The sequence below is a fragment of the Phyllostomus hastatus genome, unplaced genomic scaffold (assembly GCF_019186645.2).
Source record: "Phyllostomus hastatus isolate PE091 unplaced genomic scaffold, TTU_PhHast_1.1 phas_contig_86, whole genome shotgun sequence".
Lineage (NCBI taxonomy): Eukaryota > Metazoa > Chordata > Mammalia > Chiroptera > Phyllostomidae > Phyllostomus > Phyllostomus hastatus.
In genome coordinates, this window is record NW_025333977.1 from 44,765,322 (window position 1) to 44,783,110 (window position 17,789).

A 17,789-nucleotide genomic window follows, 5' to 3' on the forward strand; every position below is an offset into this window, starting at 1 on the left:
TAAGATTATCTGTCTCCTTCAGAGCATTTCAGAGCTTTTTATGTATCAAGTCTCATTAAGTATTTTTAAAAACTTTTCATAGCTTATTAATATTTATCATATAAAGGCTACACAGAGCTAATTATAAATAAAAGAAGATAAAAATCTCTGCTATCAAAAGTTTTAGGTCCTATGAAAGGAAGAAAAGTACAATTAAAATACAATGCAGGCTGGGGCAAAACTAAGCTTAAGGTTGTTCATATGGAAAATAATACGATAATTAGTAATAACACAAAAATAAATTCTGTTTCGTGTACTCACAACTATAAACCTATTTTTGCCCAGCCCTGTATATAAAAAACAAAACACTTTATTGTAAGAACATACACTACAACACATTTTACAAAGCAAATAGTCAACAATTCACCCTTACTTTTGCTGCTTTTCTCTAAGTTTAAAACATTCCCTGGGAAAGGCAAATGATTAGCTGGCATGTACATTTGGAAACAAGAACAGTGGTGAAGAAAAAGTATTTGGATAGAGAGAGAAAATAGCATATTTCACAGATATGGAGTTTTTGTAGATGATGTTAAATACCAACTGTTTTAACAGGAAAGAGACAATTTCATAGCATATGTGAAAGGTGTTTGAGAGGCTCTGCATGTTTCTGAAGGAAATGATAATATCAAATCCTTTGGGGAAGAGCATGCAATTATGGGCTCTTGCATGGAATCAAACAATACTCTACCTAGAAGATATTTCAAGTGTTAATGTTATGGTATTACCATACACTAAAAACAATTAATGACAGGTTCTACAAAACAAAATGCCAGAACTAACCCAAAGGTACAGGAATATAAGACCCTCTGCCATCCCTTTATTATACATTAAGTTGATCCACAAAAAATGCCTGGTACTCAACCATTTTTGATCCACAAAAACTGTCAATTTGATGACGCTTATCCCAATATTATGATAGTAGTTTCTAGACTCTTATCCTTAAGTCTGAAAAAGGCAGGGAATTAATTACTCCAAAAATCCCCTATGTACTTTAACCCCTGGATTTTTTTCAGAAACAAATATAACAACTAGTTCCAAAGAAAATAAAAAACACATTTTACACAAAATATTCATTTATCAAATACTTACTTTGTTGTGAATAAATACTTTAAGTGCTTCCTTTGGGTAATCCAGGGTCAGTAATGTGTCCAGAAATCGAGGTAGGAAAGGGGTTGGTTGCTCAATAAAAACACCTATTGTTACATTTGGATAGACCTTTGTTTTACAACAAACATAAGAAAAAATTATCATTAGTGTGGTTTTATTTTAAATTCTATTAAAGTGTTAATCACAACAACATGAAATATATAGAATATAAATTCAATATAATCAGCTAAATTTGAATGGCCCTATGGCAATTCTCTAACATTGGAAATACATTTTTGTAGACCCCATCAAGGTGACTGACTTTACTCAATCACAACTCCTCACTGTGAATTAGGTTTGAAAGGAAATTCACTCTCATATTTATTATATGGATATAATTAAAGATACTGCCTACTCTAGCATACAACGCTCCCTTTATAGTAGTCCTTAAAGAAACATCTTTCAGATCAAAACTATTTTGATAGCTTTACCTAAAATTAGAAAGTTAATTTTGATTCCCCTTTTGTTTCCATGGCTTAAAAGTTCGGTGGTTACTTTGAAGCTCAAATAAAGAAATTAAGGAGGTCTTAAGCCTTTATTTCTATCCGTGGATGTCTCCTTTAATCTCATTTTATTATGTATAATCTAATTTTCCTATATATAATATTATAACAAAGTAAAATTAATTATTTTGGCTCATTATTTTATATATAGAAAAGCTATCTTCTTTTTAAGCATACTTTCTTTAAGTATATTTCATTATGCTATTACAATAGTCCCATATTTTTTCTCCCCTTTATTCTCCTCAGCCCTGCACACCCCTTCCCTCCAGTACTGCCCCTCTTAGTTCATGTCCATGGGTGTACATACAACTTCTTTGGTTTCTCCATTTTCTATACAATTCTGAACCTCCCCCTGTCTATTTTGTACCTGCCATTTATGGTACTTATTCCCTGTACCTTTGCTCCCTTTCTCCCCATTCCCCCTCTCCATTGATAACCCTCAATGTGATCTCCATTTCTATGATTCTGTTCCTGTTCTAGTTGTTTGCTTAGTTTGTTTTTGTTTTTTTTTAAGTTCAGTTGTTGATAGCTGTGAATTTGTTGTCATTTCACTGTTTACAGTTTTGATCTTCTTTTTCTTAGATAAGTCCCTTTAACATTTCATATGATAAGGGCTTGGTGATGATGAACTCCTTTAACTTGACCTTATCTGGGAAGTACTTTATCTGCCCTCCCATTCTAAATGATAGCTTTGCAGGATAGAATAGTCCTGGATGTAGGTCCTTGCCATTCACAATTTCAATACTTCCTTCGAGGCCTTCTTGCCTGCAAGGTTTCTTTTGAGAAATCAGCTGATAGTTTTACGGGAACTTCTTTGCAGGTAACCGTCTCCTTTTCTTTTGCTACTTTTAAGATTCTCTTATTTTTAATCTTATAATTTAATTATAATGTGCCTTGGTGTGTCCCTCCTTGAGCCCAGCTTTTTGGGGACTCTCTGGGCTTCCTGGACTCCCTGGAAATCTATTTCCTACTCCAGATTAGGGAAGTTCTCCTTCATTACTTTTTTCAAAAAGTTTTCAATTTCTTGCTCTTCCTCTTCTCCTTCTGGCACCCTTGATTCAGATGTTGGGACATTTAAAGTTGTCCCAGAGGTTCCTAAGCCTCTCCTCATTTTTTTGAATTCTTATTTCTTCATTCTGTTCCATTTGAATGTTTACTTCTTCCTTATGTTCCAAATCATTGATTTGAGTCCTAGTTTCCTTCCCTTCACTGCTGGTCCCCTGTATATTTTTCCATATTTCACTTTGCAAAGCCTTCACTTCCTCCTCTATTTTGTGACTGTACTCAATCATTTCTCTGAGTATCCTGATTACCAGTGTTTTGAACTCTGCATCTGATAGGTTGGCTATCTCCTTATCACTTAGTTCTATTTTTAGAGCTTTGATCTGTTCCTTCATTTGGGCCACATTTTTTTGTCTTGGCACACCTGTTACATAGTAAGGAGGCGGGGGCCTTAGGTATTCGCCAGGGTAGGGCAACCCACTTCACTGTGCTGTGATGCTATCTTTGGGGGAAGGGTCAGGGAAGGAACAATGCCACTAGCTTAGCTCTCACTCTACTTTCAGTAACTTTTCCCACTACCCACAAGCAAATTGGACCCCCCTGGCCCTGATTTCCCAGTGGGTGGGGTTGTGTACGTTCTAGAACCCTGTGGACCCCTCCAGTGAACTCTCCTGTGATCCTGGGAGTTTCTCCCACCACACCCCCCACAGATTTTTATAGCCAAAGGTTTTGAGGCTCTATTTCCCATGCCGGAACCCTGGGTTGTGTGGTCTGTCTCGTTCCCCAATTGTTCCTCCCGGTTTATCCACATCACATGAGAATGTGGGACTACCCAGTCCACCAGCTGCCACCTTGCTGCATGTCCTCCTTGCCCCAGCTGCCCATCTCTGCTCCTCTCTGCCCCCCTACCAGTCTGGATGATTGTTTCTTCTTTAACTCCTTGGTTGTTGGACTTCCATACAGTTCAGTTTTCTGTCAGTTCTGGTTGTTTTTTGTTTTTAAATTGGTTGTTGTCCTTCTTTTGATTGTGTGAGGAGGCAAAGTGTATCTACCTACACCTCCATCTTGGCCAAAAAAAACCCCTACTTTCTTTCACCAATACATTTTATCTTGTACCTTTTTTTATATACTTTCTCCAATACTCCAGGTATGTTTTAGAGGACAGTTTATCTTTCATTCATTGCATGTCAATTTCTGAATTATCTGTCAGTCCTTGTAATAAGCAACATTTAAAAAAAGAAATGAAACTTCCTTGCTTGAACTTTCATATGGTGATGAAGGGAGATTTTACTTTGGGTGGTAGGCACACCATGCAATATATAGATGGTGTATCATAAAATAAACCTATATAATTTTAATAGCTAATGTTACCCCCAATAAATTAAATTTAAAAAAAGAAAGCTTCTCAAGGAAGAATAAAAAATAAAGAAAATTAAAAGCTCCTAACTGTGCACAAGTTAATCTTTATTCTCGTTTCAGACAGTTATATGAACAGAATTGGGTAATATTTTACAGTGAGAGTGTTTTGTATTTGCATGGGTTCAGGAGTTACTGCAAATTTTATTTCCATCTATTCATTCTACTTATCTGGCATTCTGTAGATACTCAATAAACTTATGGTGAATGAAGGAAGGAATCAACCTCAATGACCAAAATCATCCCTAGAATCCATATACATAATAGACTTCCCAGTTACAAGAGCAATTTTTTGGAAGAAAACTAATACTATAGAATATCTTAAAACTGTGCTGGTATTGACAGAAGAATTCATAAAAATGTATTTCCAATAGATCATTTACCCTAAAGGTATAAATGATAAACTATAATATAATTCTCTATAAAATATCTACAGGGTAGGGCAAAAGTAGGTTTACAGTTGTAAGTATATGACACAGAATTTATTCTTGTACTGTTATATATGTTATTGCTTCATTTTCTTTTTTATTTTAAAGATTTTATTTAATTTTTTAGAGCGGAAGGGAAGGAGGAAGAGAGGGAAAGAAACATCAGTGTGTGGTTGCCTCTCACGCACCCCCTACTGAGGACCTTGCCTGCAACCCAGGCATGTGCCCTGACTGGAAATCAAAACAGTGACCCTTTGCTTCACAGGCCTGTGCGCAGCCCACTGAGCCACACCAGCCAGGGTTGCTTCATTTCCCATAAAAACAACTGTAAACCTACTTTTGCCTCACCCTATGTATATAAGTAACACTGTGCATGGCATATATGATGTATATAACATCCAGGCAAAATTACACAGTGATCAAGAATATAGGACCTGGAGCCAGACTGCCTAAATTTAAAGCCCACCTCCAACACAAAAATATTATATGCCCTTAAACGAGTTGCTTAATGTATATATGCTTCATTTTTCTCATCACAAAACATAGTCAATAGTACTATCTACTGAAAAAATTTTATGCAGTTTAAATAAGTTACTATATGTAAAATTCTTGAAATAGTTCTTAGTTATACAATAATATATTATTTTTAAATCAAATTTAAAATCAAACACAAATAAAATGAGTCAATAAAAATGCTGAAGCACTATAACTATTTTTTCCTCAATGCTTTTACCAGGTTAGCAGACTAATATTAAACAAGAATACCCAAACATAACAAGTTATTAAATATTAACAACCAAACCCCTTTTATTAGAGTCAATTATTACTTGGCATAGCTTTTAAAAATAGTTCAGATATACATAAATCTACCAATTTTCTTATTTATGTTTTAGCTTTATAAATCCAATACTATTTATTAAAACTATACAATAACATGACCCCCTTTTTTTTACAAATCACTATACTTCATGGCAACGTCTTTTTTCTTACTACATTTCACCAAGTTAACTCCACTTACATTTACCACAGACAAGTCAATTGTATCCAGTTCACAGAAAGTGCAGCCTTTGTCCTGTGTCCATGCATTAGGCACATAGTTCCCGAAATAATTCAGGAGAATCTAGTGAATGAAGGAGAATTGTGTTAACAAAAGTTATCCTCTGCTTTCAAGGTACTTTCATTCCATGTAGCTGGTACATGCGACTAGGTAGATTCCTTTAACAATTCTTTGAATATCTATCACTTAGAGGTCTGCACTGAACAACATTACCTCCAGAAAATGAATCATAAAGCAGGTCAAACTTTGTCTAGAAGTGCCAAAAAAATGCTTCATAAACCATAAAGGTCGTTTAATTTATTAGATAAGGAGTGATACCAGAAGAGACACAATTAAGGAAATACGTCAAACAATGAAACAACAGTTTTATTGGGCTAATAAGACTTATCAGAAAAACACCACGAATAATAGCAGTCACGTGAAGAGTAAGTTGGTATGAAGATGGATGTTTATAAGGATCAACACAGACAATTACAGAAAATGGGGGCAGTTTCAGGGTGACCTCTTACAAACCATCACCACGCAAAGCAAATGCTACAAAATGTATTACCAAAGGCACTAAAATATGCTGTCTACTATAAACTAGGCTTATGGGACACTGATATCAGTAAAAGAAAACTTGCAAATTAAAATAGATCTAAAATAAACTGCTAATTACAGCCACATCGCAGATCCTATCAACTACAAGCTCAAGTACAATACCACTTCTCCCATTTCAGACCTAGCAGAGCATCTCCTTTGTGACTCACCCTCTCCCCCACTCCTTAAGCACCTACTGGCTGGCATTCCTTTTTTCTACAAAGTCTGTGTCCTTGTGTGATCTGGATGAGGGAGCAGGTGAGAGAAGATGGATGGAAAAAACACATAAACACACTAAAATATGTGCTCAGCCCTCAGACAAATCTTGAATATCCGTAGATTTGAACATCTTAGGAAAAATTCTTCTGATTTACTTGAAAAAATTACTGTACTTTCTATTTCAATACTAATACTTACAGTGGTATGAACATCTGCAGATTTTTATTTAACTATTTCTTTTCACAAAGTACTTCACTTCAAGACAGTGGAACTGCAGCAAACTAGCTTTGGCTGTGACTTTACTTTTAACAGGAAGCACCTAAAATCCTTGTTATGCTATATAATCATTGACTTTTGACTGGAAAGGTGAGATGGACTCAAAAGAAAAAGATAGTGGTCAAAAACATACAGAACTGCCAAGTAAATTTTTCTAGCTTCCTAAGACCACAGAAAACATCTTAAGGTATAGAACAATTGAGGTAATTAGTCCAGTACCATTCTACAAAAATCCTCCAAAATATTTAAGATTCCATCCAAATATTCCTACTGAACTGCAACTGAAACATGCTGTTAAGACACACACAGTATTAATTACAGTGGGAAAATCTCTGTTAGATACGGCAGACCTAGTTACACTCAATCTGCACAGCAGACAGAGGACATGAACGGCAACTGACTCATTCACATTTCTTATGAACTGCATGGCATTTCAGGAAACGAATTACAAGGCAGGAAATATGTAGTTCTGGCATTTGTTAATGACATTTCAAGAGTCAGTGTGGTCACTTTAATGTGCCTCTGTAACAAAAAATAATTATTTGGCTGTTGTCAAAACACAGATGCAAACATTAATTTAATCATTCCTGTTCTGTACAAAATTATGGTTTTGAAGGAATAAAGCAATTCATGTGAAAATAAATTCTTTATTTAGCATTATGTGTGAAAGAGATTTTTAAGGCTAGTGGGAGATACACAGTTTTGTTTACAACATCCTGGAAAAGATTTTTTTTTTTTAGTAAGAAGAAAATCCCCCAAACAGCTGGCCATATCTAAAATTCCCATCTACATATACTTGGCTCAGAAATCTCAAAAAACATTAAATATTTATTTCATGAATTATTGATCCATCTACTAGATTCCCAATGTGAATATGAAAATGAGCCAATAGTTTCTGAAAAGGTCCGAGTATAAAAGGTGTTATCTTTAGTTCTCAAAATTTGAACTTCATAACCTTTCTACTTTTGCCTGGAAATCTCCCTCTTGGATTTCTCACCACACAGGCAGAGGTCATCCACTACTGCAGCCTTCCCTTTATGTCTGTTTTCTTCATCAAAAACCAGACATTTATGCTGGCAGCTTTGAAAAGTGCAGAAAACTGTTTATGTATTTAGGCTGTTCTGGGAAGTCCCTAGCTACTAGGTGGCAGTCCTGTCCTGATTCTCCTTTCACAATATCGAGATGTTGCCAAGTATAATGTCATTTCATTGGCAAAGAAACTTTTCCAGCTCCATCCTTTCTCTTTTTTTTTAATCATTCAATTAGTCAAGGTTATAGTAACCCAAGCATGGTAGTTTTTATGCAAAAAAATAAATTTTTATTGCAAATCTAAATAGTTTCAGAAATGACTTATCTTCATGTGTAAATTAGGTGACATGATCTAGTTCTGTTAAACTTCTGTTTATACAAAAATGCCACCACTTTTATAATGATTACTTTAAGATGTATATTATCTGATATTTAAAAGAAAAGGTTGGGCATTTCACCTTTTCTAATGGCTAAGTAGTAGTCTGTGTATATAGGGACCATATTTTAATCCAGTCATCTATCAAAGGACACGAGTTGTTGAAAACATGAATAATGATGCAGTGAACAGAAGGGTGCATATATCTTTGTGAATAAATGACTTGAAATTTTTCAGGTAGATACCAAGAAGAGTCATACGGTAACTCTATTCTTAATTTTTTGAGGAACCTCCATACTGTTTTCCATAGTGGCTACACCAGTTCACATTCCCACCAGCAGTGAATAAAGGTTCCTTTTTTCCCCATAATCTCTCCAACACTTGTTATTACTTGTCTTGTTAATAACAGACATTCTAACGGGTGTGAGGTGGTATCTTATTGTAGTTTTGATTTGCATTTCCCTAATAGCTAGTGAAGTTGAACATACCTGCAACATACCTGTTGGTCATTGTATGTCTTCTTGAGAGAAGTGCCTCTGCCCATTTTTTTAATTGGATTGTTTGTTTGTTTGGTGGTGAGGTGCATGCATTCTTTATATATTTTGGATATTAACCCTTTGTCAGAGCTGTTGCTCGCAAATATCTTCCCCCATTTGTAATAAAATAAACATCTTAGGAGCATGTGAGATCTTGCTCCCTGGCTTATGTCATCAGTTTGGCTCAAATAAACTCTTACAAAAGTTGTCCAAAAAAAGCATCTTAAAAAAAAGTGAAGCCCTGGCTGGTGTGACTCAGTGGATTCAGTTCTGGCCTGTGAACCAAAGGGTTACCAGTTCAAATCCCAGTCAGGGCATATGCCTGGGTTGCAGGCCAGGTCCCCAGTAAGGGGTGCACAAGAGGCAACCACACACTGATGTTTCTCTCCCTCTCTCTCTCCCTTTCTCTCTCTCTAAAAATAGATAAAATATAATCTTTATTAAAAAAAATATGAAAAGCAGACTGAAATGGCCTCAATAAAATAATCAAATGACTTATGTTTTTTGAAAAAGCAACTTATGATGTATTACTAATAATACATAAGCTCAAGAATAAAAAGTAAAGCTTTAAACCAGAAATCATAGTTTCTATCTAAAAACTGATCTATATTAGATTTTATCTAGATAAGGACAAAAATTACATTGAATACAGAAATCTATTTCAAATAAAATGCTACTTATAAAACACAAAACTGTTTATAAACCATTATGAAAACAAATGAAAAATAAGAATGGTCATAGATGTATACTGAAAAGACATAAAACGGAAAACAGCTATGAATGAAAACAATATGGGAGGCTAATGGGATTTTAAGTGATTTTTGTTTATAAATTGTTCTTCCTAATAATAGCATAATATTTAGAGAAAGTAACTAAGAAATAAACTCATTTTTATACACTTTAGTCTATAAACACACTACAAACAATTTATCATTTACAGCTTACACGTATACAGTAGTTCCCCATCAATCATGGCTTAACTCTCTGGGGTTTCGGTTATCCTGAACAACCTCAATCCAAAACAATAAAAGAAAAATTCCAGAATAATCAATCATAAGTTTTAAATTGTGCATTGTTCCAAGTTGCATAGCGAACTCTTGAGCTGCCCCACTCCTACCCAGGACATGAATCACCCCTTTGGTCCGGGTATCAAACCTGCTCCTGCTCCTCACCAGGCTAGTCACCTAGTGGTTGGTCATTGAGTAGCCTTCTCAGTTAGCAGGTCAGCTGTCATGGTATCACAGTAGTTGTGTTCAAGTAATTCTTATTTTACCTAATAGTGGCCCCAAAGTGCCAGAGTAGTGATGCTGACAATGTGTACGTGACAAAGAGAAGCGATAAGTGCTTCTTTAAGTAAAAAGATATATACATATAGGAAGAAACACTATATATAAGATTCTGTGTTAACTGCAGTTTCAGGCAACCATGGGTGGTCTTGGAACATATCCCCTGCAAATAAGGGTGGACACTGTATTACACAGCTTAGGTATTAGTGAGTTCAACATTATGGCACAAAAACCACTGGCATTATACTCACTCCTCACTAAATAATAACTAAAATTAACTTATAAAACCTCATATAAAAATCCTTTTAACTTTTATGATGAAGAAAAGAGTTTATATCTCAAGAGTAACCTGTTTTCTTTTCCTTTTAGCCTGGACACAGGGGAGAGTGTGATATATCCATGTACCTCTATTTAACATTAATGTAATATTATTAAATAAAGTATTAGCATTGATTGAATGCTTATTTATATAATCTTTTTTCAAATTTTTATATTGTACCAAATAACAAAAAGACTTACCATACTTTATGTTTTGTGGTCAAATAAAATTATAGAAAAATATGCTAGACAGGATCATGTCACAGAAAATATAGTACAATCATCACACTGTTTAAATTCCAGAATCAGTGATAGACCAAACTGAGAATGTTTCCCAGAAGATTTAAAATTCCTTAATGTTAGGTGAGGGCTCCATAGCTCAGGGGTTAGAGCACTGGTCTTGTAAAAATTCCCTAGTGCACATAAGTCTTTCTAAATGATTGAGGACTGGTGACCCTCTTTTGTAAGAAACCCATTAGTCACTTTGTAAAACTCGTCAGATTATCCTGGGAATTTGGAAGGAATTGTTGATCATATTAAAATCACTAAACCCGCAATAGCTAAATTCTCAGGACCAAGCTCCCTCTTTAAGGACTTTTAAATTACCAACAAGGAATAGGACACTATTTAGTTATAGGAGATGTCTGTTTATATAAACCTTTGCCTCAGGAACACTAAGACATCAGACAGAGGGCTAAAAAAGAAACTGCCACATGCCCACACACACACACACACACACACACACACACACACACAAACACACTGGAAAGGGCTGCAGAGACAAGATCTGTCTATTTATCAAATTTGCCTAAAGACGGTTATAGTGACCCACAGCAATTTTACGACTACTTTGTCCTGTCAGGAAAAAAAAGTCTTAACATCTTAAGTCTTAAAAGTCTTACTCCCAAGAATAATGCTAGATCATTAGCCTCTGTTATTCAAATCCCATTTACATAAAGGCTAATGTAGGCTACACCTGTGCTGAATGCCAGGGAAACAAAATGCAAATTCTCAGGGACAGGTGTGAGTTCTGTAATTTCTAGGCTAAAGGCCCAGTAAGTAAGAGAGACCAAAAAACAGGTAAACTCTACCACTGTCCTGTGTGTGGTATGTACTGTGAGGGACAAAGTTCCAGCTATTATAAAAGCATGCACAGGAGTAAAGATGAAGCTGACAGCTAAAAGGTGACAAGACTCAGCAGATGGGTACAGGAATGGGAATTAGGGGCAAAGGATTCTGGAATAAGTGAAATGCATGTACAAAAGACTTGAACACAGAGGAAACATGAAAACTTTTGTGAAGTTCAATGTAATTCAGTATGACAGGAGCTGAGGAAGAGAATGATTGACTACAAGAAATGGGTGAATGGATATTGTTGTGTCCAGAATTGGGGGATAGAGGATAGTAGATGGGTGGTCACTAAACAGGAGCAAAATTTAAAAAGAACCTTATGAGAAAAACTGAGAATTTGGAACTTCATACCTAAACACATGCACGGGTAAGCAATTAATAGGTTTTCTAGTTTCGTGCTACTGGTGGGAAACTGCTACTGGTGGGAGGTGGCAGGTGGTCTGAACTGAGGAAGTTGCCATGAGCACCGAGGAAATTAGATGTACCACCATACACAGCAGTTAGACAGCTCCTGGACTGGGAGTGAGAAGCAACTACAGCCAACAGAAAACTCAGGCTTTAGTTAATCAAGCAGATGGAAGAGGAAGCAGAGTTTAAGGTCCTGACCTCCAGGTCTCATATGACATGCAAATAAATCTACCAATTGGGCATTCATTCAGGCCTAGAGTTCAGGGAAGATAATAGGAGTTAGTTCAAGGATCTGAAAAATCATCAGCATTAAGAGGATTTGCTGATGTGGGAATGAAGCAGATTACCCAAGAACGTGAGTACGAGAAAAGGAAGATGTCTCAGATAGATACCTGGGGAACACTTAACTAAAACAGTACAGGATGAAGACCACTCCCCAAACACAACCCCCCAACACATACACAAAGGGTTACACTTTAAAAATATATAGGAAAAAAAAGAGAGAGAGAGCTTGAAGAGTAAAGGCCAGAAAATAGTAGACAAACCAGCAGAGCATTCATAGAAAATGGAAAGAGTATTTCAAGCAGGACCAAATGGGATCAACAATATCAAAAGTTATCTTTGAGTGAAGTAAAAATGGGGGCTGCTGAGTGTTTACTATTCAATGAAAATGCCGCAACCCACAAGACAACGGCAGGTGCACATCCTGGTGTGTGCAAAGGAGAACAATGGTGGCAGCGAGTGGCCTCTGCTTGAAGGAAGTGTGGCTGTGAAGGGAGAAGGCAGGCAAGCTGTAAGATGACTGAGGGGGATATTATAGTTTGTGTTGGTTCAGTCTTGTTTTGTTTAGAGGATGGAAGAGATTTGAGGGTCTGTAAATACTCATGAGAAGGAGAATGCTGCTAGGAACTACACAAAATACAGAAAGGAGTGTACATCATGGGAGAGCAAGAAGGGGATGAAAAGCGAAGCAGAAAGATTAACTAGAGGAGATGCAGAACCTACTTCCATCAGGATGTGGCAAATGCTGCCAACGTAGGTTTTCCCTGGAATTTCTTCCCATGCATGTGGCTTTTGTTGGAATTCAGACTACTCACTTCTCTGAAAAGCACACACCTCCCCATCTTGTTTTCCGCAATGCAAAGCTATATGTAATCTTTTCCAGATACTTGTGAGTAAACCAGTCAACTCAGTATCTCAGAACACTGTTTTAAGCATATATATACACACGTATACACTTAAATATATGTGTATATATGTATACATACATACATACACTGTGTGTGTGTGTATATATATATATACCCCCACACACAGAATTCATGTTCCATTTTAATTGGATATCAGCAACACAAACTTTACCAACTTATCTACAAATTTGCAGTCGATAAGATTTTCAGCAAGCTCAAATACATATATCTGAAAAGCATCCAAAATGTCATTAGTCAAGGTTATGTTTGTCAACTATAACCCAGATAGAAAATAAGTGCAAGAGGAAGTTTCTGTCCAATCTTAGCAGAACTGTTAATTCAGAATATGGGGATGAAGATGAAACAAATGATCCCTTAATGACCTCAAAGATTCATATTCAGAAGATATTGTATATGAAGGAAATGTGGCTCACTCTCCAGTTAGCTGTTATTACTAAATACTAAAGTGAAAGGTGTTACAAATAGAATAAAAAGTTATCACTCTGCTGAGAAAAAGTTATCAGTTAATCTGAATGAAACCATATCATACACCATGTAAAAGATAAAGCCCATAAATTGCTGGCACCAAAATAAAGCCTCTTAAAGATATTTTAAAAAGAAGATATTCTTCCTATTGCTCCATAGTCCATCTCCAAGAAGAAAACAGAAAAGCCACTGTGAATCACCTTGGTGGGTCCATTTCCATTAATCGCCACTGGTAATGTTTCATAAAATACATTCTTAGCTCTGGCTTTGCCATTTTCAAATTTCAAAACAACTTCATCTGAGTAAAAGAGAAAAATAGGTTTTAGTAATTTAAAATGTGTCTATTCATATATACATTCATACATATATTCTTGTTGTTTTAAAATTGTTCATGCATGCTATTCCATGTGCTACAACACTTTTAGTAACTTGGACTCCTCCTAGTAAGCAGACACCCAAATGACAGAATCCAATTCTGAGCACCTCACTTGCTCCAACCTGGCACCAGCAGACTGCGGTGCTGAGCCACTGAGGTGTCTGGCAGGAGGAGAGCCTTTCTGTAGTCCTGCCTCCGTCCCTTGATAGTGATGTGATCCTACAAGAGTTAAATTACAGTCTCAATTTATTCATCAGTAAAATGGGATCCTTGCCTGCTTTTCAAGATTATTATGAAGATAATATATGGACAGCAGATAGAACACTGCCAGGAACAATAACGAGTTTCCAGTTCTTGAAAATCACGCTTAATGTAAATTCCAAAAACATATACAAGTCAGATGGGAGTAGAAAGGTTTTTTGTTTGTTTGTTTGTTTGTTTTCAGGTTCCTTCCCTCACGTTTCCTGAGCATTCCACCCTAAACGCTTTCCATTCTGAGAATCCTGTTCCTCTATGTACTGCCTGGAGGAACTGTAGTGAATTGCAGTGTAGTTTTTAATTTTAAAGCATGATGCATTAACAAATTAATGTATGTTGACTTTTAACATATTGATCAATTTTAATATATTAATGTATTTTACCAGGATATATGTCTATTTAGGTAAACACACAGGTACACATGTGTGCATGCATGTAAGCACTTGCACACACACACACTCCACAGTAAAAGTGCCTAGTTACCAGGTACATTTCACCTAGGGGAAAACACTCTCATAGTCCACCATTCCAGAGTAATTCTCAATACAGAGAACTTATAATGAAACATATATAACAATAAGGTGTAATTAATTTAGAAATACATCTATAGTCCCCAGATGACGAGATACTGAATTCTAAGCTACCTAAGGCCAGAAGCTGATCCTTTTTGCATCAGTATCAGACAATGATTTTAACCAAGTGTATTTAACTATATCAATAAGCTCAAGTCCAATATTTTTTTAAAAGTTGCAGTATCTGCCCTGGCTGGCATGGCTCAGTGGATTGAGTGCTGGACTTCGAAGAAAAGTGTTGGCAGTTCAATTCCCAATCAGGACACCTGCCTGGGTTGCGGGCCAGGTCCCTGAGTAGTGGGCGCAGGAGGGGCAACCACACATTGATGTTTCTTTTCCTCTCTTTCTCCCTCCATTCCCCCTCTCTAAAAAATAAGTAAAATCTTTTTAAAAAGGTGCAATATCTACCAATAAACTTTAGTCATAGCCCGAAAATATAACAAAATGCAGACCGTTGAAAACACAGGTGTCCATTTGAATACATGAGCAACCCAGTGTTTAGGAAGCATACCTACAGCTCCATTTAAAGCCTGGAAAATTTTGCACTTGTGATCCAATGTGATGTTAAAAGCTTCCTAAAATAAGAACAAAGATGGTATTACAAATGACAACAAAAAACAATAAACAATACTATCATGTTAATGTAATTTTTTCTTTAAAATTTTTTAAAAACCTTGTGTAAATTATTCCAGCAGTATCCCTCAAAAAGACTGTGATTCTTTAGCTTATTAGAGAATAGAAAGTATGGGAAAGCATTTATGCTGTTCTCCAAGTATTTCCACTTCTCCACCCTCTGACTAATTCTAACCAGTGAAATTATTAGCAGAATTAAAATAAATCACTTCCAACCTAGAGATGTCATTACCAGTTCGAGACCCTAAGTATGCTCCCTCTGCCTGGCACATGAAGCAACAAGGTTGGAGATGGCTGCTCCATCAGCCAGGGCCCCAAAGTGACTACAATAAGCAGAAACACCCTGTGGACTGATAATGGACTTGTAGCAGAAGTAAACCTCTGTCGTGTTGAGCTACTGAGCCTGGGAGTTGTTACTACAGCATAAAACTGCCTGAATGCCACAATAGGTTGGTAATTAATCAATTCAATCATAAAGATTAATCTGCTTTACATACTTTATGATTCTCAATGCACCAGTTTTTCAGCTACATTGTTCTGTCACAATAATATTCCTAAAATTATATTTGCATGCTATTATGGACTGAATATCTGTGTCCCCTCAAAATTCATATGTGGAAGTCCTAACCCCACTGTGAAGATAGTTGTAGTGGGGGCCATTGGTAGATAATGAGGGTTAAATTCAGGTCATGAGAGTGGGGCCCTCATGGTGGAAATTTTGTCCTTATAAGAAGAAATAGGAGAGCTTGGGCACACAAGTGCTTGCTCTTTTTCACCCTCTGTTTATCTCCCCCTACGTGAGGACACAGCAGGAAGATGGACCTGTCCGAGCCAGGAAGAGAGTTCTCATCAGAAACTGACCATTCCAGCAAAGTTATCTCAGACTTCTAGACTCCAGAATTGTGAGAAATAAATTTCTATTGTTTAACAGTGTGCAGTCGGCGGTATGGTGTTGTGGCAATCACAGCATAGTAGGATATGATAACCAGATAAAAATCTTAGGTTAGAGGAAAACTAAAAACAGGATTTAGACAACCAAAAATATCACAAACCTAAAGACAACTACATAAGCCTCAAAGCACTTTCCCAGGTGGATTACACCAAGGAAAGGTGGGCAACACGTTGCCTGCACAAGCACTCTTGCCAGGCAGAGGCATCTTCTCCAGGTGAGACAGCAAGCCCTCGGGCCTGACATGTCAGGCACAAGAGGGAAAGTGAGAAACAGAGATGAAGAATATAAACAGTTTAGGAATAGGTTTCTTAAGTATCAAGGATCTATTTAAAACATTTGTCTAAGAAACAGAGACAGTTTTGGTTACAAATTCATTATAAAATGTACTTTAAAAGAATGTTTCCTAACGACAGCATCCACAAAGACCCAATTCAGTAAATTTAGAACTCTACTGGTCATATATAGTAAATTTATGAAATATTAACTTATATTATGTAAATTAAAATATTGTTGAATTAGAGTTTTTATATTTTTGTTTTAATGTTATTTTATTAATTATGTTGTTACAATTATCCCACTTTTTTACTCCCCTTTATTTCCCTCTGCCCTACACCCATCCACCCTTCAGCTTTACCCCCACTTAGTTGATGTCCATGGGTTGTACATATAAGTTCTTTGGCTTCTCCATTTCCCACACTATTCTTAATCTATCCCTGACTATTTTGTACCTACCATTTATGCTTCTTATTCCCTATACCTTTTCCTACATTCTCCCCTCTCGGTCTCCCCACTGATAACCCACCATGTAATCTCCATTTCTGTGATTCTGTTCTTGTTCCAGTTCTTCGCTTAGTTTGTTTCTGTTTTTTAAGCACTTATTATATGAAATGTTAAAGAGACTTATCTAAGAAAAAGAAGATCAAAACTATGAACAGTAAAATAACAATGAGCTCACAATTATCAACAGCTGAACCTAAAAAAATGCTTTTCATGACTTTGAATATTTCTTGCCAATCCTTTCTAGCCTGCAAAGTTTCTGTAGCAAAGCCAGCGGACAGGACAGTCTTATGGGAACTCCCCTGTAGGTAACTAACTGCTTTTCTCTTGCTTCTTTTAAGATTCTCTTTATCTTTAACTTTGGCATTTCAATTTTGATGTGTCTTGGATTTGGCCTCTTTGCATCCACCTTGTTTGGGACTCTGTGTGCTTCCTGGACTTGCATGTCTATTTCCTTCATCAAATTGGGGAAGTTTTCTTTCACTATTTTCTCAGATAGATTTCCAATTTCTTAAGCTTTCTCTTCTCCTTCTGGCACCCCTATGATGCAAATGTTGGAATTCTTGAAGTTGTCCCAGAGGCTGCTTATATTATCCTCATTTTTTTTGATTCTTGTTTCTTCTTGCTGTTCTGATTGGTTGTTTTTGCTTCCTTATGTTCCAAATTATTTGATTTGATTCTTGGCTTCATGCACTCTACTGTTGTTTCCCTGTAAATTGTTCTTTATTTCAATTAGTGAATCCTTCATTTCTGACTATATTCTTTTTTATGTAGCTGAGGTCCTCACTAAGTTCCT

At 36.3% G+C, this 17,789-nt stretch overlaps 1 protein-coding gene across 3 annotated transcripts in view; it reads right to left on the reverse strand.

Moving 5' to 3' along the window:
* The window catches only part of PLOD2 (procollagen-lysine,2-oxoglutarate 5-dioxygenase 2), a 90,556-nt gene that overhangs the window by 18,069 nt on the left and 54,698 nt on the right, over positions 1 to 17,789 (reverse strand). For all 3 annotated transcript variants that reach the window (XM_045851780.1, XM_045851779.1, XM_045851781.1), the window contains exons 6-9: positions 15,143 to 15,206; positions 13,626 to 13,723; positions 5,553 to 5,654; positions 1,129 to 1,254 (exon numbers count right to left, since the gene is read on the reverse strand). In XM_045851780.1, coding sequence (XP_045707736.1) covers positions 1,129 to 1,254; positions 5,553 to 5,654; positions 13,626 to 13,723; positions 15,143 to 15,206 — 390 coding nt within the window. The remainder of the gene's footprint in view (positions 1 to 1,128; positions 1,255 to 5,552; positions 5,655 to 13,625; positions 13,724 to 15,142; positions 15,207 to 17,789) is intronic.